The sequence below is a fragment of the Trachurus trachurus genome (genome assembly GCF_905171665.1).
Source record: "Trachurus trachurus genome assembly, chromosome: 14".
Taxonomy (NCBI): domain Eukaryota; kingdom Metazoa; phylum Chordata; class Actinopteri; order Carangiformes; family Carangidae; genus Trachurus; species Trachurus trachurus.
This window is the reverse complement of record NC_139903.1, coordinates 16497741-16525099: the sequence shown is the minus strand read 5'-3', so window position 1 is coordinate 16525099 and position 27359 is coordinate 16497741. Positions and strand designations below refer to the sequence as shown.

Sequence of the window (27359 nt, the reverse complement as noted above, 5' to 3'; positions counted from 1 at the left end):
CACCTATGGTTATAAAACAGCTAGATGCCATGCAAAAATTGTAATATCACTTAATAAATTGAATATGCATCTATACAATAGTCTTGCTTGACCCCTGCAACAGTAAATTAACACTTAATACATCAATATTTTAGTGTACAGCACTAATATCATAGCTGGTTTATAATGCCTCTGCACCTTTGTATGAAAACAACTTAAAAGTTAAAAAAAAAAATAGATTAAATAATTAAACGCTTTCATCTAATGAGTGAAATGTAACATGTGTAAGCCTTAAAGCAGAAGTAAGCGGAATATTTGTGTTAATATAAGTCTTAAATAGTTGTATCTTCCGACAGCAATCACTTCTATAGAGTGTTTGGTCTGAAACACGGGTCTGTCAGTCACTCTGCTCTGCTCTGAGCCGAGGAGAAAACTTTCCTTGTATCCTACAACCATTATCCAATGAGGAGAGAGAACGGCATAAAGGGGCGGTCCTCTCTGTGTGTGTAGCCAAGGGATGCGCGTGAATGTGGTGACGTAGGGACGAGGGCGGGGACTGCTAACTCCATCTGCTGACGGGAAGTTAGACAAAACCACCGGATCGCTTACTTCTGCTTTAAGGTAAGGTCAAAGTTTGTCCACTGTTTGCCAGTGTTCCTCAGACCTACAAACTCTGGAGTAGTGAAAAAGGTGACGACATACAAAACTAAAACCCTCTTTCTTCATTCAGTTCAACCAGAGCGATAGATATAGGTTGACATAAAAAAAGGTGACTGTAGCCAAAAGGTGACCAGTTTGCAGGTAAGTTATGGTTCCTGGATCAGCCTGCAGGTGGCAGTAACGAACCGGACACTCGGGTAAAAGAAGTAAGGAAGTAAAATACTTCCGAGGGTATCAAACATGGCGGCTCAAACCGGGTTGTCAGCACCGGTTCTTGGGCGTGGAGGAGTACCTGTTTACCCCCCGATGGCTCTGACAGAGGAGGCTCCCTTCACCCCCATGGGCACCGATGGCTGGCAGCTGTCTTCGCCGTCGGACGCCGAGAAGACGTTTTCCCGCTGCGCCGCGAAGCTCCGAGCTCTGCGGGCAGACTCCTGCCAGCTCCGAGAGGAGCTCAACCTGCTGTTTGACCAACTGCTGTCCGAAAACTACAACAAAACCTTCTACCCCAACATCAACGTCCAACCAGAGGTAACAGGTGCTCCCTATCCTCGACTAACTTAACTTGTGATATTGAAAAAAACTCACACAAACAGAGCCTGAAGTATCTAGGCTAGTTCAGGTAAGTTCAGGTTTCCATGGTGCCAGCGTTTCCATGGTGTCATGATGTCACTGTAGGCTCGCGGACACGAAACGGAGACAAAAAACTGCAACAACAGACAAATATTCATAACATGTCTGTAACTTGAAATATCAAAGAGAGATTGTTAGCTGCAACCCTACACTTCGCTTCTCCTATTACCGGAGGTACGCTCAATTTGAATGATATTATCTCGTGATTTTGCTTTGGGCCCTATCTGTCTCTTCTGAGTACTACATACTGTACATGCAAAAGTTTGGACACCCGTGGTCAAGATGTGGACAGTTAAGCAAGTGGAAGAAGAAATGATCTCCAAAAGGCATACAGTTACAGATAACACATTCTCTTTATATTTTAAACAATATCTTCTTTTTTTTTTCATCCTTAACATTTTCAAAATTGCAGAAAAGATAAAGGTCCGGCCGCAGCAAAGGTTTTGGCCCCCTGCATAGTTAGTACCTAATAGTAGCCCCCACCTTTGGAAACTATTATCACAGCTTGTAAATAGCTTGTTTGATACCTGATATTGCTTAAAATATTGCAAAAGAGTGTTTCATTTTTAACGTTATGCCTTTTGGAGATCATTTAATCTTCAACTTTCTTTAATACTGTTCACATTAACAGAAAATTTGACCAGGGATGCCCAAACTTTTGCATGCCACTGCATGTAATAATGTGGTAGTAAATTGTCAGCCCTTACAGTTTGGGTCTTGTATTTCTGTTCCAGGATGTTTGCGCTTTGCTGAAACATGCCAGCTGTCTTGTGCCGCTGAGTCAAGAACATTTAGTCATCAAACTCTGCCAGCTGATTCACCATCTACTCAATCAGCTGAAGGTAACAACAGCAATCCTTCAGTGAGCAGTAGAGCTCAGTCTACACACCCGCTGACATACAGACTATGAGTTGCGAAGCTTTTCTAATTCTGTTTTCACATTTGTTTTTAAGGTCATTATGGACGAGCTGACACTGGACGTATTGGTGAACTACACAGTCGGTGGTTTGAAAATGTGCAGTACATGGACACACTCAGATGTCCTCCTGGCACTCTCCACAGTAGTGTATGGGAATGGACCTCAGTGCCACCAGGTGGGTGTTTTTACACACTTGCTGAGAGTACGTTTTATTGATATCAGTTGAAACTTTACATGTTTTTTTTTCTCATTTGCAGCACCTCAGTGGCTTACTGGGTGAAGATGGAGTGCTGCTGCTGTATGGTGCTCCTTCTCAGTCCAATATGGAATTACGCCGCGTTGCTCTTACCTGTATGGCCAACATCTGTCTCAGGTAGGCTTCAGCATCCTTATGAATTTACCCAGTAGACATATTGTGCAGTGTTGCTGACAGCCAGAGCCGGTTCAGACCTCCATGGGGCCCTAGGCAAAATTCTGTTAAGGGGCCCTCCGAACTGAACTCCAAAAAGGTGGGGCTGAGGTGAAAGAATCATAAAATAATGGGGATTTGTATTTACTTTGCATATAGAGAAATTAAGGATTTTAAGTAACAGGAAGTAGGAATCTTTGTGCTATATTTAATCTAAAAAGTGAACTTTATCAAACTATATATAAACCCTCAGGGGAAACCTCTCAAAATTGCTACTGCAATATAAGCCATGCTTCCTTTTTGACTCAGATAGGAATGTGTTTCAAAGAAAGTTATTATTTGGTTCTCAAACACTTACATTTCATGTTCTCAACACAGCCCTATTTCTAGTACTAATCATATAAATCAATATTATGTCCAAAATCTATTCGATAAAGATTTTAATTTGTATTCTTGGCTTCTTTATTGTAACATTTTCTGACTGGATGCTTCTTCATCTTAGTGTTTACATTCTTGGTTGTAATTGCTTCTGTGTTTGGCTCATTTCTTTTCAGGATTCCTGGTCAGCCACCTCTGGATGATCAATACAGAGGTGTATGTTTCAGAGTCTTCCTGGAAACACTGCAGTTGCCCAAACCTCCTAACACAGACGAGCTCTTCTACTGCATGGTATGGACCAGTTTGTGTTTGTGGTGACAAACGTTTCCATGAGGAATAATGTGTATAAAGAAGATAGCTAACCCATCCCTGCTCCTGTCTCCTCTGTGCAGGTGATCCAGGCAGCTCTGAAGGGACTTCAGTGTTGTCTCTCAGGTGGAAAGTGGAAATTTGGAGGAGGGGAGGAGCTTGGATCTGTACTGGCCACACTTAAGGTGCCTTCTTTTTAGAACATGTTATGATTGTTATCCTTTTTCGGTCACAGACACCACTTGATAGTTTATGTTTTGGTTATAAGCTGTAAATTCCTCTGATGTATCCACAGAGGCTCATGTTCCAGGGAGCTCCAGGTGTGAGTGTTGTGTGGCCGGCTGTGCTCTACCCAGCTCCTCTTCCCCAGTATGAGGGTCCCACAGCACCAAAACCTGCCGAACCAACAAAACCCACAGACCCACCAAAGGATGCTGCTGCACCGGGCAAAGCCTCGGGGGTAAGATGAGCCTTCATATTTGTCGGATTCAGTTATTGTAAGAACCACATTAAAATCAGTTTCCTCTCACCTAAGAATAAGAAGAGGAAATCCAGGGGAAAGGGGAAGAAGACGACTGCTGAGGAGAGCAAAGGGAATGACGGAGAGGAGGATGAGGCAGACACAGTGTCTGCACTTCAGAGAAGAGGTGGAAGAGAGGGAGAGTCCTTGTGTAAACCGCCTGCCACATCTCTCTATCCATCCTGGAAGCGAAACAGCTCTGACTCTGAGTTTTCCGACACAGAGGGCAACGCACAGAGCAAACTAAGGTACAGAAATAAGATTCCACTTTGATTTGATTTTATGTATCTGATCATCTTTTATTAATGTTATTACATTATTTTTATTTTATTTATTGATTTATTTACTTTTTCACCTCACCTGCTTTTTGCTTTTTTATACCCATGTGTTGAATATCTATTCCATAATATTTTTATGCAATCTTTTATGATATCAGATGCAACAGTGCTTGTCATTATCATTTGATTTGTCATTGCTTTAAAAGGAAACAATAAAAAAAAAAGTATGAATTGAAGAAAAAAAAAAAGAAATAGGATGTTCTTGTTCATCTATCCACACATGTTTCTTTCAGCTACTTTTTTGTGCTTAAAAACCCTCCTGAATGAGCGAGAGAGCTTAGACCGGCAGTCTTTTTCTTTTTTTAGACTTTACCACGGACGTGTGCGTCAGGGAACTCTGCACTGTTTGCTAGCGGTGGTGAAAGGTGTAGAAAAGCGGACTCTGTACGGCTACTGGTCCTCATTCATCCCTGAGTCTCCTGTTGGGGGACCACCGCCTCTCACTCTGGTCTCTATCATACTGAAGGACCAGTCGCCAAAGGTACAACATAACCTCATTTGTGTTATAATACAGTATGCCTCCACACTGTCACTGTGACATCTATCCCCCCTCTCTCTCTCTCTCTCTCTCTCTCTCTCTCAGGTACGAGCGTGTGCGCTCCAGGTGTTGTCGGCCATGCTGGACGGCTCTCGTCAGTTCCTCGCTGTGGCCGAAGACACAGCTTCTCCTCGTACATCTTACACCCCTTTCTCCTTCTCGCTGGCCACTGCCGTCAGAGAGCTGCACCGTGCTCTCAGCCTGGCTCTGCTCGCTGAGACCGCACCTCAAACACTCACACAGGTCATAAAGGTGAGACAACATAACATTTGTCTGGTGTTTTAATCAGGATCAACAGGTGGACCGAGGCAAAGATGTCACCACATATTAATGCCACTCTTCGGATTTCAGATTTCAATGCTTTATTGGCATGTCGGCCAAGTTGATTGGAATTTGTTTCACTGGGGCCCACGATGCCAAAACACTCCAATAAGATCAGATTCAGACAATAAATGTAGATAAATAGCACAATACTGACCAATAAAATAAAATCCAACTATAAAAAGAGATATGAAGAGAAAAAGAAGATAATAAGATAAGATAAATAGCAAAAATATCAATAAATAGCACCAATACCAATTCACCTGCTGAGGGAGGAGCAGCCTCATCAAAAAAAAGTGCACAATGCTTATGAAAGTGCACAGTGGCAATCATTACAATTAAAAAGTCGTTAAAACGTTAAAAGTGCACAATAGACAATTATTAATTATTAGAAACTTGGAGGTCCGTGCTGTTCTTAAATCTGGTTGTTCTTGCTTTGATGCTTCTCCGATACTAGACAGATACTATAAAATAAACCTAAACCCAGTGGTTCTGATGGTGTGTCCACAGGTTTATTGTCCTAACGGTGTATCACCTTTCCTGTGTGTTAGTGTCTGGCCTATCTGGTGGCCAACGCTCCCTACCACCGTCTCAGACCCGGCCTGCTCAGCCCGCTCTGGAAGCAGATGCGTCCTTATGTTCGTCACAGAGGTCTGTATTTGTCAGCACTCTTAACTACAGTAACAGGCCAGTAAGTTGTGGTTCTTTTTAAAAAACACCTGTTCCTTGTCTTTAGACGTGAACGTACGCGTGTCGGTTCTGACACTTTACGGGGCTCTGGTGACGACTCAGGCTCCTCTCCCTGAGGTGCAGCTCCTCCTCCGACAGCCCGACACTGGGAGCGGCGGCGGCGGCAGCGGCAGCGGCTGCTTCACCCCGCAGGACTCGTCCCTCAGCTGGAGACAAAGGGACGGAGTGCCCTCGCCCTTCCGCACGCCAGCCACACCCTCCAAGTGCAGCTCGCGCTCCCCTCATGTTATACACACACCTGGGGAGGAGGACAGCTCGCCGCTGTGGCTGCTGCAGCTCTGTGTGTCGCTGGTCACTCAGCCCAGAGAGGACCAATCAGACAGCGAGGGAGCGGGAGCAGGAGGAGGAGGAGGGGCCGTTTTGGAGCCCTCCCCTGTCCGACTAGAAGCTCTACAGGTTAGAGACAGAGGGCGAGATGGAAAACCACTGAACACATCCCCAGAGAGACACTTCAGAAATCTAAAAAGTGTGTCCTGTATCGTTGTGTTTCAGGTCCTGTCCCACCTGGTCCGAGGCTACTTCTCTCTCACCCAGGCATGTCTGTGTGAGATCGGGCAGGTGAGCGCACGCTGCCTCGGAGAGACAGACCCCTCCATACAGCTGCACGGAGCAAAGGTAGAGCCCTCTAGATCCTAACATGAAATGACATAAGTAACAACCAGAAGGTCCAGATCTGGGCAGTGAAATCAACTTTGTCAATGTCATCAACTTTTATCCAGTTACTAGAGGAGCTGGGGACAGGAATAATCCAGCAGTACAGAGCAGAGAACAACGTGCCTGAGAGTGCGAGAGTCCCCATGAGCCAAGTACGTACACTCTGTCTCTCAACTGTACATCAGACTAAAACTGTTTCATTTAGTTCAAACACAATTAGTTCCCTGTTGTTTGTTTCTGTTTTATTGTATGTAAATAATAAAAATTCATTCATTCATTAAAAAAAAAAAAAGAAGAGATTTATGAGTCTGACATGAACCTTAGATGATAATATTGTTGATAGACAGTGATGGACCAGACCCAATAGTAGAGCGTCAGCCTGTGTTTACATCGCATCCCACTGAAGGCTCATTATGTGTTTTCCTCCCTTTTTTTTTAAACAACTCAGATAGGCTTATGTATCCAAACATATGTCAGAGGTAAAAACAAAAAAACAAGATTTAGAAAACACAAAATTTTTTAATTTAATATATTTATTTGGAAACAGTTTTGGTCAAATTAAAAAAATATTTACTTAAAAAGATACTTCACCCAGAATCAATAATTCACCAATTTTCTACTCACGTCATGCCAAGGAAGGGTTTGGAGATACTACTCATCAAAACGCTTTTCATATAATGGTGGCGGATAGAGTTCACTTTTGAATCGTCCAAAACACACACTACAGTGTTTCCCATACATTCATTTATTCGTGGCGGCCCGCCAAAAGCGTTTTGACAAATCCAAAAGTTCTCCAAACCCTTCCTTGGCATGACAGTGAGTAGAAAATTGGTGAATTTTTGATTTTAGGTGAAGTATCCCTTTAAGATGTGGCATTTTGTTAAGTCAGTTCGTCAGTAAACTATGAGATATTTTGTGGGTGTGCATGATGCAGGTGGTACAGTTCTGGTCCGAGGTGCTGAGTGGCCCTCTGAACGCAGCGCTGCAGAACGAACAACACCCGATGCTGCAGACGAGCGCCTGCGACACGCTCTCCTCCATCCTGCCGCAGGCCTTCGCGCAGCTGCCTGTGAGTTTCACCACAGTTGAGCTTTGCCTCTATTTCTACACTGGTTGCTGTCGTGTCGTGTCGTGACTCGTGCGTGTTGTGTGATGTTGTTTTCAGGAGAAGACCCAGCTGATGTGCATCACCGTGCTGCTGGGGCTGACCTACAGTGAAAACTACCTGGTGAAGACCGCAGCTGTCAGGGCGCTGGGTGTCTACATCCTGTTCCCCTGTCTGAGAGAGGTGAGCCGACTGAACAACAAGTGAAATGTTTTCGGTTCTGTCTAGAGATGTGGAAAAACCCACACAACGGCACTATAGAGAGCGTGTTTCCAATCTGCTCTGAGGTTGTGATGTCTTTTTTTTTTTTTTACAGGATGTGATGTTTGTGGCTGACACAGCAAACACCATCCTCGCCGCCCTTGATGACCGATCTCCAAACGTCCGAGCCAAGGCTGCATGGTCACTGGGCAATCTCACAGACACGCTTATTGTCAATATGTAAGAAATCACACTGAAATCACACTGTACTCTCCTTTGTAATAATACATTAAAGCAGAAGTAAGCGATCCCGTCGTTTTGGCTAACTTCCTGACAGCGGATGGAGTTAGCAGTCCCTGCCCTCGTCCCTACGTCACCACATGCACGCGTATCGTCCTCAGTCTATGCAACTGCCCCCTTGGCGTGCACACACAGAGAGGACCGCCCCTTTATGCCATTCTCTCTCCTCATTGGATAAAGGTTGTAGGATACAAGGAAAGTTTTCTCCTCAGCTTACAGCAGAGCAGAGTGACTGACAGACCCGTGTTTCGGACCAAACACTTTATATAAGTGATTGCTGTCGGAAGATATAACTATTTAAGACTTACATTAACACAAACATTCCACTTACTTCTGCTTTAACATAATCTAATATGGAGCATCACTCACAAAAAGCTGCATGATTCAGTATTCAACTCCTGTAATCTGTGATAATTAGAGGTGTGTGATCTATTTATTTTCTGTGTATTTTTTTATCAGGGAGAGTGTAGGTGTGGACTTCCAAGAAGAGTTGTCGGACATGTTGCTGCTCAAGATGTTGCAGGCAGCTACTAAAGCAGCGGCCGACAAAGACAGGGTGAGAACATGCAACACAAGAGCAAACGGATCGTTAAGTCTTAACGACACATTGATCGGCTCTCATCTCTGAACGTGTGTCCTCCTCTCCCAGGTCAAGTGTAACGCAGTGCGAGCACTCGGGAATCTACTTCATTTCCTGCGTCAGAGTCAGCTGACCAGGTCTGCTTTCCAACGCCCGCTGGAGGACGCCGTGCGTGCGCTGGTGAAAACTGTCCAATCAGAGGCCACGATGAAGGTCAGGTGGAACGCCTGCTACGCCTTGGGAAACGCCTTTAGAAACCCGGCCCTGCCACTCGGTGAGCCATGTGACCTTCAATATGTGTTTTTTCTCTTTCTTTTTTTTTCAGCACATCTCAACAGATTTTATTTCAGCTGTGCACCAGCTCGTGGATTTTTGAATGTCTGACCTCACTAGAGAAAAACAGTCACAGTCTTTAAATCGCACATAATTATAGGACATTTTTCCTCACACTAGCACAAAACCACATATTATGCCCTGAATTACAGTTGTTTTTGTTTTTTTCCACAAGGAAAATCCACACAGGAAACAAATGGATACAAACATACACACATTCACATTAACACATATAAACATATGCACATTGATATATACTGGGGCGCCGATCGAGAGATAAATAAACAAAAAATACAAAAAAGAATAAAACGAAAATATATATTGAATTGCAGTTTTTAAATAATCATAATAATATTTTTTTCCAATATTTGGGGGAAAGGAACTGTAATAAGTTTATTTGTTGATCAGATTATCTGGATAATAAACAACTGGTTAAGTCAATCCTCAATATTTTAACATTAAATTAGAATTTACAAGTTAATTTCTGTTTCTCTCTCCTCCTCAGACTCTGCTCTCTGGTCTGGTGATGCGTTTGCTGCCCTCTGCCATGTCGTTACTTCCTGTAAGAATTTCAAGGTGCGGATTAAATCGGCCGCTGCCCTGGCCGTCCCCACCCGCCGCGGTTGCTACGGGGACGCGGAACGTTTCAGCTGCGTGTGGCATTCGCTGGCCACAGCGCTGGAGAACAGCGAAGACACAAACGACTTCCTGGAGTACCGCTACAGTGCCAGCCTGAGACACACGCTCTCACAGGCTCTGCTGCACCTGCTCAGTGTCAGCCAGCCTCAGGACATGGCCGCCCTCAGGGCGTCGCTGGCCAGCGAGGACGGGAGGGGCATCAAGGAGCATCTCATCAAACATCTCAGAGCAGAGGAAGGAGGAGAGGGGGCAGAGGGAGAGAAGGACACAGGGGGGGACGGTTTCAACCCACAGCAGAGAATCAGCCGACTACAGCAGACTCTGATCAGACTGAAGGAGCTGAAGGCTGAAGAAGGAGGAGGAGAGGAGGAGAGAGGAAAAGAGGTTGTGGTCAGTTTTCTGGAGGATTTGTTAAAGACCTGTGAAGATCTGTAAAGAGTCACGTCTTCAGCTGCAACGCTCGGTCTCTCACACTAATGAAACTGATGAAGTGATGCAGTGACTGGATGCAAAGATTATGTAACTCACTTTGTCATAATGTGATCACATTCACAATGAACCACAAGACGGTTGAAAGAAACCTAAGGTCATGTAGCCTCTGCCAAATTCTTCTTAAAGCTGACAGTGGCTTTTATATCCATTTACTTATACTAATTTACTTAATTGCACTTGCACTCTTTAATGGGTTAACATCTGGTGTACAAAGCCGTGTAGTTAAATGACATTTTATGAACAAATGAACAGACAAATTTTTTAGTTTTAGACAAACATAAAGACAGGCATTAAAGCTGGGTGATGATGATTTATTGATTTTAACTATTATTTTAAGTGCCATTACATTGGAGTAATGAAATCATGTTGAGCTTTTATGTAACAAAACTTTGAGTTTGTTTACATGCTTTTTGTCTGTTCTGTAATGAATAACAGTGAAACAACAGTTTGACTTGATTTTTATTTGTCATTTTACATGAATTGCCATTGACAGACAAATATTATTAATTTCATTAAATTTATTTTAAATTGCCCTGCTATAATTCATGTCATGAGGTACACAACATTGTCTACAGTATGTTAACACAGTAACGGTGACATTGCACAGACTTGGACATAATGTACAGCAAATAAGATGTTAAGAACAATAAATACATTGATTTCCCACACAGTGGCTTGTGTTAGGAGGTCATTCTGAACAATTGGTATTTTGAGTTTAAACTAAATTTGTATTTTCAGTTATTTTCATAGTTTGAGAAAGAAGAGAGAAAAGAAAAAAGATGCCAACAAGCTGGTAAAGAAGGCCCAGTGATGGACAACACCACCCATCCCCTCCATAAAACACTGGACAGACTGAGAAAGCACAGTAACAGATACAGACTCCCCTGCTGTTCAGGAGAGCGCTACAAAATCATTCATACCGACTGCAATACAGCTGTACAATGCCTCTGATCATTCACCCATATGCACTCCGGACCCATATGTATGCACTTTTAACCTTTTTACACGTGCCCTTCCTTTACCCACATATTTATGGTGTTTGAAGTATTTTTTTTTTAGGTATTTCTGTGTCCTATCTATCTATCTATCTATCTATCTATCTATCTATCTATCTATCTATCTATCTATCTATCTATCCATCCATCCATCCATCCATCCATCCATCCATGGGGTAGACAATATAAGTTTGCTTTCTGTTTGTGTTTTCTGTGTCCTGTCCTGTCCTATCTATCTATCTATCTATCTATCTATCTATCTATCTAGTACTGTCATTGTTTTTTTTATGAGTTTTATTTTAGTTTTAGTTTTTATGCTCGATAAATGAATGAATAAACTAAACATCCATCCATCCATGTTACCAATCACCGCCGGTAGGTGGCAGCAGATCAGCGGTGGCTCTGGTTCGACTCGTGCTGCCTGGCTGAGGACGGACCAGACCGGACAGACCACGCTGCTGCTACGCTGCTGCTACGCTGCTGCTGGAGGAATGGACGCCTTCGAGTTGTTTCGGAAACTCGGAGCTGGAGCTAAATTTGACCTGAAGAGGTTTGGACAAGACGCCGCTCGGTTCAAGGTAACGCTAACGTGTGTAGCAGACGACACACTGGATGATAACTGCGTTTACCAGCAGCAGCTCAGACAGTGTGGTCCAATGTGTTACTAGCACGAGTTGTGATGCAATGTTTCCTTTACGAGTGTTTGTGGAGTTGCAGCGAGTTTTGGCGCCTCCATATGACAATGAATTAGATAAGTAAATGAACAGTGTTTGTATTTACACACACAATGTTCCGTTGCCTCGTTTTGTAGGCTGTTAAATCTCACGGAGGAGAAGCGTCGTCAGATCCTCTGACTGCGATCGACTACTTTGGCACAGGAGCAGCCAATGGAGCCCAGAGAAGGAGCACCGGAGAGGAGGAGGAGGAGGATGAAGAGGAAGGAGAGGAGGAAGGGAGTGAGAGTGAAGACTCTGATGCAGGAGGCAAAAGGAGGAGAAAAGATGAAGATGGAGATGTGGTGACAAAGAAGAAGAAAAAGATAAAAAGAAACCAGGCGCTGTTGGAAGGTAAATAATGAGGCTCTTTGCTTTTGACCAGATGTGAGTTGTTTTAATGCGAGTTTGTGTGAGTGCCACATTTGACCAAGCCATAAGTTGATTTACAAAAAAATAAAGAATTGGTTGATTATTCTGAAATGTAAAGTACCATTCGTTGCTGTCCTTTTGTAACCTGTCAAGTTGATCAGTTTCTTTGCAATGTGATATTATAACAATGGTCTTTTTTAAAATGAGCGTGATGTAGCCGTCCCACTGATGTTACCTGTGCTCTGTCTGACTGAAGCCGGTGGCACAGAGGGAAGCGGCATCACCTGGACATCCTCGCTGGACAGAAAGATCCAAAACCTTCCGAGTGGAGGGAAAGAGAAAAACTCTGAGAAGAGGATGAAGCATCTTCATCAGGAAAAGGTCTTAGACACAGACACACAACTTGCAGCACAAATACTGTATGAAAATGATGTCTGCCGCTAAAATGTTCCTTAAAATCCTTTATCCTCTGTAAAGTTTCTTGTCTTTGTAATTGATTTCAGATGAACCGTGTTCGCTCTCAACACCGGATCAACGTACACGGCAGCGACGTACCGGACCCTGTGTGTACGTTCGAGGAGCTGCAGTCGGAGTATCGCCTCAACCCACGCGTCCTTCAGAACCTCAAAGACGCAGGCCTGGACTCCCCGACGCCGATACAGATGCAGGCGATACCGCTCATGATGCACGTGAGTAGTGTACAGACGCCATCGATGTTGTTGTGTGAGTAGGAAAATCCCGACTGTGGGTTGGTGACTGTTTCTGTGTGGCTGGTTTTTATTCGTCAGAGTCGGGAGCTGCTGGCGTGCGCTCCCACAGGATCTGGAAAGACTTTGGCTTTCTGTCTCCCGCTGCTCGCCCACCTGCAACAACCGGCCAACCGGGGCTTCAGGGCGGTGGTCATCTCCCCGACCAGAGAGCTGGCCAGCCAGGTACACACACACACACACACACACACACACACACACACACACACACACACACACGCACGCACGCACACACACACAGGGGTTCAGTCTCTGTAGATATGCAGCTGTTTACCATATTAACCAAAGGGCATGATCATGTTTCTCAAAAACAGATGTTCACTGAAACACGTGAAGATCTCGTTTCCTGTTTAACTTTCTGTCATGAAGCAACCCTGTCCAGTTTTTCATATCATTACTATTCATCATAATTTTTTATTTCCAAGAAAGGGGATATGAATTTTGAGTGGATCCAATGTTAGTTGTTTGTAATTTGTTGTTGTGTTCAGACCTACAGAGAGCTGCTCCGTCTGTCAGAGGGAGTTGGATTTAGAGTTCACATCATAGACAAAGCTTCCCTGGCAGCAAAGAAGTACGGACCACAGTCAAATAAAAAATACGGTGAGGAATGACGGATGTGGTCACAGAGGAGGTAAATCTTGATCGTCCTTCCTTGTTATTCACGTCTTGTGTTTCTGTGCGCAGATATACTCGTCAGCACTCCAAACAGACTCATCTTCCTCCTCAACCAGGATCCTCCAGCTCTCGACCTCAGCAGGTAACACAGCGTGTGCTGCGTCATTCTTTCTTTACTTTTAGATTTTCTCTTCCCTCCACTGATCTCCGCTGTTTCTCACCTGAAAATGACACCACCACCAACCAACACATTTTCTTCTCGCGCAGTGTGGAGTGGCTGGTGGTGGATGAGTCCGATAAGCTGTTTGAAGGCGGTAAGACGGGTTTCAGGGAGCAGCTGGCCACCGTGTTTCTGGCCTGCTCGGGTTCGAAGGTGCGCAGGGCTTTCTTCAGCGCCACCTGCACGCAGGACGTGGAGCAGTGGTGTCGTCTGAACCTGGACAACCTGGTCTCCGTCAATATTGGACACAGGTGATGATCTACCTGTAACTGTCTGTACTGTGAGACTTGTATGAGATTTATGTTTTAAAGAACTGACTTTATCGTCCTCTCAGAAACACAGCTGTGGAGACGGTGGAACAGGAGCTGCTGTTTGTCGGGGAAGAAAACGGCAAACTGGTGGCCATGAGGGACATCATCAAAAAAGTACGGAGGTTACTTTTCATGTTTGTTAAAAACTTAGTTTGTGAACTATCCCACTGTCACAGGTTTGATATTTTTTCCGGCTAAACACACAAGATCTGACATGATAATAAACAATGAGACTTGGACTGAGAACAGCAGAAATGAGAGGATGTGCCTTTCTTTATTTCAGGGTTTCCTGCCTCCCATGCTCGTGTTTGTTCAGTCTATAGAACGAGCACGGGAGCTTTTCCACGAGCTGGTGTACGAAGGCATCAACGTAGACGTGATCCACGCAGATCGCACACAGCAACAGGTTCGCACAGTCACCTGAAATACACTATTGTCAGTTCTCTTTGTGTCACTGAAGTGTATTAATCCTCCTCCTCTGCATCTCCTCTAAATCAGAGGGACAACGTTGTCAACAGTTTCCGCTCCGGTAAGATTTGGGTGTTGATCTGCACGGCGCTGCTCGCCAGAGGAATCGACTTTAAAGGCGTCAATCTCGTACTCAACTACGACTTCCCCATCAGCGCTGTGGAGTACATCCACAGAATAGGTTAGTATTAGATTATTTATTGGTTTTATCAAAATGATTGACTGAATAATCGTATTATCAGTATTGGCTGTGATCTTTTGTCGTTGCCTTTTGATACATTTCTCCTCGTTTTTTCTCCCGTCTGCTCACATCAGGTCGAACTGGCAGAGCTGGACATCAGGGGAAGGCCATCACCTTCTTCACAGAAAATGACAAACCGTTGCTGCGCAGGTTTGTAGCTCCAGTGCAATAAATGTACACGAAGCACACAAACTTAGGTGTAGACTTGTTTTTATGAATGTAACCCTGGAGAATTAGTTTGCCCATTGTGTCCCACATACCTGCAGTTGGGTTTGACAACTCCTTTCTCCAAGTTAGTTTTTTTCAGTGAGTTTTACCATATTTACGCTGTCACTCTTGACTATGTTTCTCCTTCCAACAGCATTGCTAATGTCATTAAACAAGCTGGCTGTCCTGTCCCTGATTACATGGTCGGCTTTAAGAAGATAAATAGGTAAGGGAGATGATGGTCATGATGAAATGTCACAATCTTCAAAGCATTCAAAGCCCTTTTTATTTGCTGTGTAATTTATATTTTATGGTAATATGATTGTAATGGCCCATCTCTTTTTGTGTTCAGCAAAGCGAAACGCAGACTTGAGAAGAGACCTCCCAAGAGAAGCACCATCAGCACAACTCCTCGCTTCTTAATGAAGAAGAAACCCAAAGGTAAAGGACAGAAGGGACCGAAACAGGAAGCGGATGGAGAGCAGCAAGGAGAGAAGAAGATAAAAGAACGGGGACCGAAGAAGAGAAATAAAACACAGAAGGAAGAGGGAACAGAAAAACACAAGAAAGCGTCACAGAAGATGGGATCAAACTCCTCTGGAGCCAAGTTAAAAAAGTAAGATCGGTGCTTATTGTGCATTTAAATTCCAAAAGCTCTGATGTTTTCATCAAGAATTTGAAAAATGTCAGCAAACCAGAATCAGAAATGTTCCTTATTAAGTAAAATGCAGTAATGGTTTAACCACATCTGATGTATGCCATAAGAGCTTTTTTTTTATCAGGTTGATGTTCAAAAATAACCAGAGAGAAAATAATTTAAATTTTCTTCTTTTCTCTCCACCAGGAAAAGTGGGAAGAAAAATAAGCCACAGGAGGAATAGAGGAGCGGAAAGCAGAATGATGTGAAAATAAGATGTGGATTTTTTTTTTTTTTATATATATATATACATCTGAAAGTATGATTTACTGTTAATTTCCACATTTGTGCTTTGTATTATCAGAGTTTAAAATAAACAGTTTTGTATATAGTTGTATTGTTTCTGTTTCTGGTACACTTGCTCATCTGCAACCTGAGAAATAAATTTCAATAAAAGCAAAGTCAAATGATTTTCAAGTGATGAATGCTTATGTATAATAGAAATAATATAAAGACTATAACTCAACACAATTGTAAGATGTTGAGTATACAATTCTGTACAATTTGTAAGCTGAACAAGAAACAATCAGTAATAGACCCACTTTAATTGCTGATTAAGTACGGGATATAAATACAGCATCATACCGCTCAAGAAAAATGCAAACATCGGCAGCAAAATGGTTTTCGTAGTGTCACACATTTACACTTAATTTAGATGTGCAGAAAATGTTATCCCTGTTTTATCCTTAAAATTCAGTTCATTCTAATCATGATAATGAAATATAAAGTTTTAGGAAAGCTAACTGGGAGGGAGACAGCTGGTTGAAAACAAACAAAAAAATAGAAAATAATACATGATGTGCATGTGCAGCGCCATATCTAACACATGTAAGTTTTCATAGCCCTCCTGTTACAGTAGCGAAATGTGGTGCTTTGTTCTGCTATGACAATAATTTCCCAGTCTGGGACAAATAAAGTACATCTCTAAATCTTAATATTCAAGTGCTTTTTGGGAAAGTATTTAAAGTTTTTAGTCTAGAATACATCTGAAACAAATTAAACTCTTTATAAGAAAAACTTAAATCCCATAATCTAAAACAAAAGATCTCAAAACTGTAGGGATACATCAATGGTGAGTCTGGTCACCACTTGAATCAGTAGTTCCAATGTTTTAACTATCGCGATACATTTTCCATGAGATCTCGCCCATGCATTATACTGCAGGAAACCCCGTTCAGCCTTCCTTTCTCAACATGGCACCGAAGGTGAAGAAGGAAGGTTCGTCTATCTTATCATTTTCAGTTGATAAACTGTACAATTTTCACTAATAAAGTCACCAGCGTTCAGTAGACGTACCCGAAATGTGAACCTTAAACCTGGGTTGGCTTAAAACATCTCAGGGTTTGGTTGATAGATGCTAAAATACGTATAAAACGCAGACTCGACTCCGGCATGTATGCCTGAACGTGATGCTAAGCTAATTTTAGCACGTTAGCGTTGACAGTGCCGACTAAAACGCCCTCGCCTAAGTTAGTTACACGGCAAGATACAAATTATTCCGATACTCTGACTCGTTTTTATCTACACCACATCACCATATCATCGTAACGGTATCTATTTGAGAAACTTGTAAACACAAGTTACCCGGCATTGCTAGTAAGTTACTCGCTGCACCCTAGCGGTGTTTGAAACGTTGCGTTAGTCACACGTGAGATACCCAGTCCTTATGTTGTCAGAGGAAAACTAACCTAAGACTTTAAAATTAAGGTTATTCTTCTGAGCGAGTCTGTAATGAAATGAATGGATGTTGATGATGTAACCCCACGCAATTGTCCGTAAGAAGTGAGTGTAACGTTAGTCCAAAGCTATGCGCTAACGTTGTAGTAATATGCTTACATACTTGACGCTGGAGGCCTGCTATAGTTTCAAACGTCGATTTGTTTATCAATGCTCCATCAGTATGTCACATTAATGGCTTTAATAATTGAGACTACCCACATGTGTTGGCTGCATATGTCACGAGTTAAAAACTGACAGTGAAATTTCCTGGGGAATGTGCCTCAGTGGTGCAGCCATCCCTGCCATTTGTCAGGCATCATGCTAAAATGTAATGTTAATGCCTTAGCATGTTGATGAACATGTAGATTTTCCTGATCATACACTTTTCCTGATCATACACCTTTTCTAAGGACTCAATTACTACATGTCATGGTGGTGATGCTGTCAACAATCGTAACACATGGTATTTGTCTGATTTTAGCTGTCCCTGCCAAGACTGAGGCCAAGTCAAAGGCTCTGAAGGCCAAGAAGGCTGTGCTCAAGGGTGTACACAGCCAGAGGAAGAAGAAGGTCAGGACTTCTCCCACCTTCCGTCGCCCCAAAACCCTCCGTCTCCGCAGACAGCCCAAGTATCCTCGCAAGAGCGCTCCTCGCAGGAACAAGTAAGTTGCAGCGGCTGCATGCTACCAACAAATGTACATGGACTGAACATGGTGCACATGATGGTAATAAGCGATCAAAGTATGAAAAAGAATGATTCCAGCTTTATAAACTACTGATGCACCCAGCTGACATAATATTGATAGCTGTATTGGAGATACTGGTATACAGTAATGGATAATCATTGGGTTGTATTCTTAGAAATTTGTTTTGTGTCTATTTGTCCAGGCAAGGATGTGAGCTTTTGACTAAATATACATTGTCATTTTACATTTTTCCTGCAGGTTGGATCACTATGCCATCATCAAGTTCCCCTTGACAACAGAGTCCGCAATGAAGAAGATTGAGGACAACAACACACTTGTGTTCATCGTGGACGTCAAGGCAAACAAACATCAGATCAAGCACGCAGTCAAGAAGCTGTACGACATCGACGTCGCCAAAGTCAACACACTCATCAGGTACGGGCTGGATATCAATTCATTTTATCCTGTTGGAAGCTAAATTCATAGACTTTTTTTTTTATGTAACAATGGAACAGTGGTATATTGGCTTACAGAGCTACAGTCATTGTTACCTTTATTGGACTTTGCAGTTCACGGTCACAATGGTTGATTACAGGACTTGATACACCGTCCCGGGGGGTTAAATCTGTGGTCATGTCAGTTTGGACAGAGGACATTTGAGATTGGGATTTGATTCATAATGTGATCTATGCATCTTCCTGAAGAGCACATTGTTCTCATCTTGGTAATTCGATGTCATGAACCTTTCATTGCTTCACCTTGACCGTCTCTTTTTGTTCTGATCCGTATTCAGGCCTGACGGTGAGAAGAAGGCGTACGTCCGTCTCGCACCAGATTACGATGCGTTGGATGTTGCAAACAAGGTGAGATATCAGAAAATAAATAAAACGGTCTTGAAGTTCAACATAACATGTTTGTCTTGTCAATTCTGTGCAAGTGATGTAAACTTTTATTTGATCTGAATGTCTATGATGCATTCAAAGGAACCACTGATGCCAGATAATGCTGGTACAGGTCTGTTCTCCCTGTTGATGAACAGAGTGTAATATTTTGTCTCTCTCTCCACAGATTGGCATCATCTAAGCTGTGGCTGAAGAGACTTGTGGAAGAATAAATATTTGTATTAACAAAAACTTATTCAGAGTCTGTGTTGTCTTTCTGAAATACATTTTTGGGGGGAAACTTTGATTTGTCAGCTGTGTCAGTTTAAGTAATAGTTTGATTAGAGTTTTCAGTATGCAGGGGGTCTAACGTGTGATTTTCTCACAAAAAGCTCATACACAATTTCATCAAGTAGTGTAAACAAATATGAAGTATTGCATCTTCCTGTCGGTTTTATTCATTGAGGCCTGTAGCAGTTGGGAAATGATACGAAGGATGAAGGGGGGAAACTTGTACTTGGATGAAAAGCAGATGGTGTTTTTTTATGTTCAGTGTGAGTATGGATCACATAAGTGGGTGTTGTCGACCGTTTGTAGTGTGAGATTTAGACATGGATGTGTTTGTGTCATTTTTTACTGCACATGCAATATCAATATTTGTAACGGGTAGTGTCATGAAAAATCTGATTTGGTCATTCACAAGTCAGTTTAATATCATACACAGAAAAATAAAATATGCCATAGATTTACATTTCAAGAGTAAAGTTTTCTCCTCCTGAACTGATCAACAACTCCTACAGCCAGAAGAAACAGTATAATAAGGTAAAATTTCCCTCTAAGTGATATTAGAGTCCTGATCAATTACTACAAACTAGAATCATTATTACACTTATAGATTATAAAACTTATTCTACAATCCTCTTTAATGTAGTTGCTACTTGTTGACACTAAATGCTTTACATTGACCGTCTCAATAAAACCTCTGCAAATCGAAGATCCAAGCATTTTCACTGATGTTGACTGCAGGGCTGCGGTTTTAGACTCAAAACAATTTATTCTGGAAACAATATTGATGTTCAGATCAATAACAGTGGACCACACTGTCTTGAACAATGATTTGATTGTTTTATTTGATTTTCCCATGTGACTCTTGTACGGTAGTATAGTGATCTCGAACATTATCAACCAAAAAACATCAACCAGTCTTGATCTATTTGTTTTATTATATAAGATTATGTCTGTTAGATTTCGTTTTAGATTATACAGAGAGTTGGCAACATTTGAAATGTCTCTCAGGATTCATTCAGATGAGTGGGTGATTGACAAATTAGAAAACTTTTCCAATAAATATAAATTTATATCATATTGCTTACATTCAATCACATGAGGCTGAGATAACTCCACCTCCTGGTTACGAGAGGAAGGTCCGGACTGTGCCTTTGACCAGACCTCTGCAGATGGGGCACTTTCTGAGAGATGGCGCACACTCTTTGCACACCACCAGGTGGCCGCATGGGATGAAGACGATGTTGACTTCTTTGTCCATACACACCTTACAGGTCCGCTCCTCCTGCAGGCGTCGCAGCTGCTCCTCCATGGGAAGGTCTGCGGACAAAAGAAAGACAATTTTCACTTAAAATCCAACACGAGTTTGTAACATTTGAGCCTCAGGAATCTAATGTGTTGTGTCAAATGTAGGAGGTGTTTTACATCAAACGACTAACAGTGTCCGACTGTACATCATTGTTAATCTCAACGTTAAGTCTATAAATATTAACACAGTTGTTTTTTTTATCCATAAAGTAAACTCAATCGCCTCGTTGACAGAGTTCAACATTTACATTGAGGAGTTTCACATGGCTTTTTAAAATAGAAGAAACAAACGGATCCTCAATTAAAACGGGTGTGTCTTCATACCTGAAAGATCTTGGCTTGGTGATGCTGCTTCATTTGACTGGGCTGAAAATGTGAAAGACAACATATAATTAGTACAGACCATCATCTGCATGTCTAACTTGTACTTGATGTCGTCGTATTTTTTATTTTTTATTTTTTTTACTTTTGATCGTTGTACCAAACCTTTGCTGAGAACAATCAAATGCAGTGCGTTTCAGCTTGGACTTGTTTACACTGAGCTAAACCTTGATCACTGCATTCCCTTTTTTAATAATCCGGGTAAATGGTTTCTGTACCAGGCGTCCACACGCTGACTGAAGCCAAATATGTTTCGTACCCATGAGATCTCTGAGCAGGTGGACGTCATTCTTCTGGATCCAGTTGCGGAAGACCTCGGCAGCAGCGTTGCCCTTGGTGAGGATGAGCTCTATCAGCCTGGCTGTTTGCTGCTGGGCCGACGTCTGAGCCTGAAGACCGCTGAACTCCTCGGCAGCTGCAGGTGAACAGGGAAGAGTTGATTCCCAGTCAAGGTTCCTGACCTTTACATGCTACAGCTACAATTATAGAATCAAATTGTTCTGCGAAATACTGTTTGCAAAAACATTATGTTGTGAGTTGGTATCATATTTCAATGTGTCTGTATTATCTAATGATAAACCACTGAACGTAGGTAATTTAACTGAGGCGTTTCATGGAAAGGTGCTCTTCGACGCAAAAGCCAGCTTAGCAATAAGTATCATTATGAATTGAATAAAGTTTTGAGATTTGATTAGAAATATTTCAACTGTAGCCGTTACTAAACAGAAAATATCCGACACCAATGTATTGAACTCTGAGTCCCCCAAATCTCAAACTAAAGCAAACAAAAATGATGAACATACTTAAAACATTTTGCTCTCTTAAATGGTCCAACACTGGTTCAACACTCTTCAGACGCTGGATCAACGCTGCTTGGTGTCTCTTCACAAAGGTGAAACCATCTGAAACAAAAAGAGACAAAGAATTATTAATTAATTTACACTAAGAGGTTTTTTTTTTTTTTAAATATTCACAGGTCTGAGATCAGCTGGGAGTGCAACTAACACAGCGATTAATAGCTGACAGAGGAACAGCTGTACCTGATGCCATTGCCTCTGCCAGCATCTCTCGCTCCTCCTCCCTCTTCTGGTCCTCGGCACTCAGCAGGTCTGAGACCAGCTCCTGGACCGTCCTGTAGTTCTCACCGCTGGTCAGGATCTTGCTCTGGACCGTTTGCTTGACCAAACTCCTCTCAAAACCCATCTCCAAGGCTGACTTAATCACAGGGGTGTTCATCATGACGGCATCCTCGGACCGCTCCTCTCCTGGACCGAGGTGAACGACTGCGAGACAGAGAGAGCAGACATGATGAGTGATAAGACTTTTTAACTTCAACATTTTATCTCAAGTATGTTGATTTTACATGATTTCACACTCACCAGGTGGATCGACAAATTCTCGAGAGCTGGTGTCTCCGTTTGTTAAAAGCTATTTGATTGAAAATAGAAAAATGTGCATTTTTGAAACAACTCATTCTATACGATAAGTGTGAACTGAGAAAACCAGTGATGCTGCTCTCTACTAACCTGCTCAAACAGCCGAGGGAAACGAGCCTGGATCTGGTGAACAAACTCTTGTCCCTTCTCCTGGAGCAAATATTCACACCTGCAATTAACAAAAGACAAAAGAATATAAACACTGGTATAAAGAAGCCTCCTGAAAACTGTACACAAAGTACAGTTTAAAGTGATCTGAACAACACTGGAAAACCTGAAAACAGCAGCACTTACCGAGGAAACCATTTAGCATGTTCCACCCAAGGGTCATCTCCAGACTCCCAGCATCGCAGGCCGCCATCGCAGCAGAAACACTTGACATCATCATTACGACCTGGAGGGCAAACAAAAAGCTTTCAGTGTGACAAATGGTTTTGGGATTTTAAGGAAAGAAAAAAGAAAAGAAAGACCATTGTGATTTTTAGTCAAAGATGCTTGTTCAAAATCAATTTCAATACTTGTTTGTTTCTCATCTTTCATTTCCTCTTTCAATTGAAATATTTGTGATTTCATTGGCAACTTCACCAACATGTCATCGTGCTTAAACACCGAAGAGTTCCTAAGAAGTTTTTTTTCCCCAGGACTTTCCAGCTTAAATGAGACACTAAACAAAACGTGATATTAGTAAACACCTGTCTGCACTGGAACCCCCCTGAAACATGAGTTGGGAAAAACTCACTGGTATCAGAGGTCAGAGAGGTTGTTACTTTGTTTCAACCCTTCAATTTCAGAAGCTTTTTCATTGGAAACGTAAAGTTGATAAACATTAAATTAAGAGAATGATGTATTTAGTTTATAGCTTTCTCTGCCTATGGGGGGAGGGGAGTTTAACAAGCTGTATAAACACATTAAGACCATGTAAAGTTTAAAATGATTGAAAAGTTGTTTCTTTACACAGAGCAGACATGTCAGCAACATTAGCTTTCATTTTCATTCATGTTTATGATAACAACCTGATAGAAGTCCAACATTCACCTTTCTTATGGAGGTCACTGATCAACTTCCTTACCTACGTAGTAGAAGCCAGCTTTAGCCAGCTGCTCGGGGCGGACAGGTATACGAGACGGCCAGTGGACAAAGGTGAGCAGCCTCTCGTCGCTCTGCTGCATGTTGGGGTTGGATACGTTACTGAGAGCTGGGCCTCCTGCGGACGTCCCCGCTCCGGACGCAGCTCCCGCCGCCCCGGCCAGCGACACATTGTCGGCTCTGTCTCCCCGGACAAAACGACAGTTTGGATAATGTCTCTGGTGTTCGGACACTGCTCTGTCACCAGGCTCCCAGTTACTCAACTGCAGATAAAGAAAAAAAAAACTCTTGTCACTCTTTGTTTATATGGGACTTTTTCTTTTTAAAGGCAGAATTAATGTGTATGAATAACATATAATACTAGTCTAGTAGAATAGAAAAAAACAACACTTGGCCAAACTGGTCAGTGATGACACACACCTGTCCACCACAGCTGAAGCAGGCCACTCGGTCGCCCTGGCCTAAATAGTAGAATCCTGCTTTGGCGAGCTCTGCGGGGGTGATGATGGAGAGCGTCCAGCTGTGGAAAGAGTCGAGGCGGTCCTGCTCTCGGCGCATGCTGGGATTGTGGCATGTTGGTCTCTGGTGGGACATGTCTTCTACACCCCGAGAGCTCAACGGACTGGAGGGCGGAGGAGCAGAGAAACCCATGTTTAGGTAGCCGACCTGCTCATCGCCCTGGCTTACTGTTGCATTAGGAGCTGCTGGGCCTGGACCAGAAAGCTGGAAGAAAAAGAAAAGACTAAGAATATTGTCATGTAGCTAAATGAAAGCAGACGGTAGAGAGAGATAACTGAATTCAAAAACACAAACTGTCAAAGTCTTAACTATGATTTTCTTTGATATATGGGCAGTCTAAACATCTCTCATCTTCCTATTGCTGCTCACTTAATGTTACATTGCATTGTTACAACATTTTTCAACAATGGCAGAAAGAAAGCATATCTTTTATTTTGTAAAAAAAAACTTTGTGTGATCTTACTGGAATGGCTGGGGCGATGCGGAGCGGAGAAAAGGCAGAGTGGGAGGAGGAGAGCAGGTTGGCTGTAGACGGGAGGCTCTGGATGAAGGAGCAGGAAGGAGAGAGCTGCCTGTGTCTCTCTGTCGGACAGTCTCCGGCCTGCCAGCCCTCGGCCGTCACGTTGCACCTGAAACACTGCACACGGTCGCCCACGCCTGTGTAGAACCAACCGGCCCTCGCCAGGCTCCGCTCAGTGACTCCTGAAGCCGGGAAACGAGCAAAGGTGGAGATCCGGTAGAGTTCTGTGGATTAAAAAACAGCATCATATTAACATACATCCTCTACTTTGGAACATTAGATGGGGAAATAAAAATAAATCATGAATATATAATTGATAAAAACAAAAGCTTTGTACCTGAGGAGTTGTCATATTGTAGGTCAGGTGGAGGCCCGTTGCGACATAATCCCATTAAAAATTGGTTGTTTTTGAGTTGAACAAGAGTTTCCATTGTGAGGTTTAAATATAATGATATGAGGGAAAAGCGATGTCCTTCGAAGGGAGAGAGGTTTGAGAAAACCCAAGGTCTTACCCTCTGGCACAGACACACTCAGTCACACTGAAACTGAAAAACCGTAAAATTAACAGAAGGGGGGAAAGACGTGGGGAAACCTAAGGGCTCTTGTAGAGATAAAACAAAAGTAAAACCCCAGCAATCAGCATTACCACACAGCAGTGCATATCTCAGCCATTTATCTTCCTTCAACAACCCACTTATTGACTTAACAACAAGATCTAAGGGTAGATCACGTGTGCCCTGTAGGGAGTTAACATCTTAGAGCAAATAACTGCTGAACATGTCCAACAAACCACCTGTGCGGTTAAAAAAAAAAAAAGGATGGACTACCTTAAATTAAAAAGCATTCTCACACCAGGAATTAAGTCAACCAGGATCAGTGCATACATCATGATCATATTCATTTACTCCAAACATGTTTAAAACATTACCTAACCACTTAAACTTAAACATAATGTTATGTGATTATGTGCACTAACTAATAATTATTAAATAAACACCTCAAGCGCGCGCACACACATACACAGTGACCAAGGGTTATGTGTGTATCTCAAACCCCTCCCCCCATTCTGGACATCGCTTTTGTAGGTGTCTAACCCACCATACTTGAATAGTAAAAACCCAATAAGAAAATTATATTCTCCTTTGGTAGGGATAATGGGCTTCCCTCCTTAGTTGGATGATATCAGCACCTGAAGAAGTGAAGAAAACAGACACAATTTGTTTCATTCATTCACTTAAAATGCACAATTTCTAATTATAGAAAACAGGAGTTAGAAGCAGAAAAGCTTAAACAATTTCAAGCAGAAAATTTCACTCTAAAATTGGCCAAGAACTGACTAGGTTATTCAGTAGTAAAAAATAATATATTTCCATAAAGCCATTGAAGCAGTCATGAGAATTGAAGAGCAGAAGTCAGGATAAGTACATGTAGAGTGTTTTTAATGAAAATAATAGTTGATATTTAAATTCCTTGTTGGCTGCTTGCTTGTGGAAAAGCTAACTTACTCAAACCAAACTGTTTTATTTACTTGACACGTTAAAACTTTTGAGTTTTCTGTACAAATGTAGCAAATCTCACAGTGTAGACCTGTGTGACAGTGTCTGACTCTGCACGGCTGCTGTGTTTTTAATGGTAAACTGGTGGAATGTCCCTTTATCATAGCCGCCGAACAATCAATAATAATGGATCAACTAATCAATCATTCGGGTGCTTTCAGAATTACAGCTGATGATACTGAAACACACACATACAGTCAAATAAAACTACATGGTATTATACTGTTGTTGTCACTGTTTCCTCCTGGAGAACTAGGTACTTTCCTGAACACGACGCACTGTTAGTCAGCAGACCACGACCTGGTGATTCGGCTCTGCCCATGTTTCGGGCCCAATTCTGTCTTTGTAGCTCATGTTAGCTATGTCGTATTAATATTAAGGGATGTATTCGATAGATTTAAAAGTGGTTTCGGTGGAACAGTGTTTGTTAAAATGAGAAATATGCAGAGAGCTAACAACGCCCTACAGATATCATCAGTTCATGCTTAGCTAACTTAGCTAATGCTAACGGCTGCTAACGCTGACAACGGCTAACAAACTTTGCTCACGACGGTTAAATACATTTAAAACCAATTTAAACATGAGACACAGATGTTTCGTTTCTCCTCTCTTTCCATATGGGTAGATCACACACTCACCGCTGAGAAATCCCGGCCACTTCTCGGAAAGTCCCGGTGATGTCGATGTTATGTCAAACGGCGTCTGCCCCCAGCCTCGTCTGCTTCCGGTCAGCGCGAGAAGTGAAACACAGTGCATGTGACGTCAGTCTTCATTCAGGTGAGACCCTCAGGTGTCAGTAGTCTGCATTGTCATGGTCTACCATGTCCACATACATTAGGCTACATTACAGTAATACGCTACATAAATCACCATACAATACTAATACTTACTCTGGAAAACTAGTTTGTTAAAATGTTTTAGTACCAACACAGAGAAAATTAACATCAATACCGAGACTGTAATACTGTACCTCTAATTGATATACAGATATCCAATTATGTCCACACCGAGGACCCACTTTTTATACTCGAAGGTACATGTTCAATTAATATAAAGTGTCAGTAGTTACAATATGCATCTAACAATAATACATTTAGGATATAATGAGTATAGCCTACAGTAACACTGTTATTATAAACCAAATAAGACCATGCCGCCGGCAACAAATATTTGTTAAAAGTCAGATCTAGTCAAGTTTATCTAGTGTTATTTAAGTTAAGATATAAATGTGCATTCATTAATATCTTAAATATTCCTCTAAAATAAGATACTTACATGTTCAGGTCTTGGAGACTAGTCAGATGGTGAGAAACTCTGA

At 42.3% G+C, this 27359-nt stretch overlaps 4 protein-coding genes across 4 annotated transcripts; 3 read left to right on the top strand and 1 right to left on the bottom strand.

Moving 5' to 3' along the window:
* Window positions 1–879: 879 nt before the first annotated feature.
* Window positions 880–10675, top strand: heatr6 (HEAT repeat containing 6; the record flags this gene model as incomplete). Its single annotated transcript, XM_083986155.1, has 20 exons — window positions 880–1170; window positions 2007–2114; window positions 2226–2366; window positions 2449–2564; window positions 3155–3269; window positions 3371–3472; window positions 3583–3747; window positions 3823–4055; window positions 4452–4626; window positions 4729–4935; window positions 5556–5655; window positions 5741–6150; window positions 6247–6369; window positions 6474–6560; window positions 7343–7477; window positions 7574–7696; window positions 7830–7954; window positions 8474–8570; window positions 8664–8868; window positions 9433–10675. 20 exons carry the CDS (start codon window positions 880–882, stop codon window positions 9999–10001), a joined length of 3627 nt encoding a protein of 1208 aa, XP_083842281.1. The 3' UTR covers window positions 10002–10675.
* An 828-nt stretch (window positions 10676–11503) lies between these two features.
* Window positions 11504–15983, top strand: ddx52 (DEAD (Asp-Glu-Ala-Asp) box polypeptide 52). Its single transcript, XM_083986381.1, has 15 exons — window positions 11504–11631; window positions 11865–12120; window positions 12395–12519; window positions 12642–12827; window positions 12927–13070; window positions 13394–13505; window positions 13590–13662; window positions 13788–13991; window positions 14075–14165; window positions 14335–14457; window positions 14550–14700; window positions 14835–14910; window positions 15122–15193; window positions 15320–15583; window positions 15812–15983. Exons 1-15 carry the CDS (start codon window positions 11545–11547, stop codon window positions 15846–15848), a joined length of 2001 nt encoding a protein of 666 aa, XP_083842507.1. The 5' UTR covers window positions 11504–11544; the 3' UTR covers window positions 15849–15983.
* An 829-nt stretch (window positions 15984–16812) lies between these two features.
* rpl23a (ribosomal protein L23a) lies at window positions 16813–19206 on the top strand (the record flags this gene model as incomplete). Its single annotated transcript, XM_083986326.1, has 5 exons — window positions 16813–16882; window positions 17865–18045; window positions 18328–18504; window positions 18863–18932; window positions 19138–19206. The coding sequence occupies 5 exons, from the start codon at window positions 16813–16815 to the stop codon at window positions 19150–19152; spliced, it is 513 nt and encodes a 170-aa protein (XP_083842452.1). The 3' UTR covers window positions 19153–19206.
* A 527-nt stretch (window positions 19207–19733) lies between these two features.
* birc2 (baculoviral IAP repeat containing 2) lies at window positions 19734–27358 on the bottom strand. Its single transcript, XM_083986855.1, has 14 exons — window positions 27317–27358; window positions 26680–26759; window positions 24823–25674; window positions 24429–24709; window positions 23867–24169; window positions 23430–23709; window positions 22655–22754; window positions 22451–22529; window positions 22304–22352; window positions 21965–22207; window positions 21728–21826; window positions 21184–21339; window positions 20868–20909; window positions 19734–20555 (listed from the first exon to the last, which is right to left on the bottom strand). Exons 3-14 carry the CDS (start codon window positions 24914–24916, stop codon window positions 20362–20364), a joined length of 1920 nt encoding a protein of 639 aa, XP_083842981.1. The 5' UTR covers window positions 24917–25674; window positions 26680–26759; window positions 27317–27358; the 3' UTR covers window positions 19734–20361.
* Between the last annotated feature and the right edge of the window lies 1 nt (window position 27359).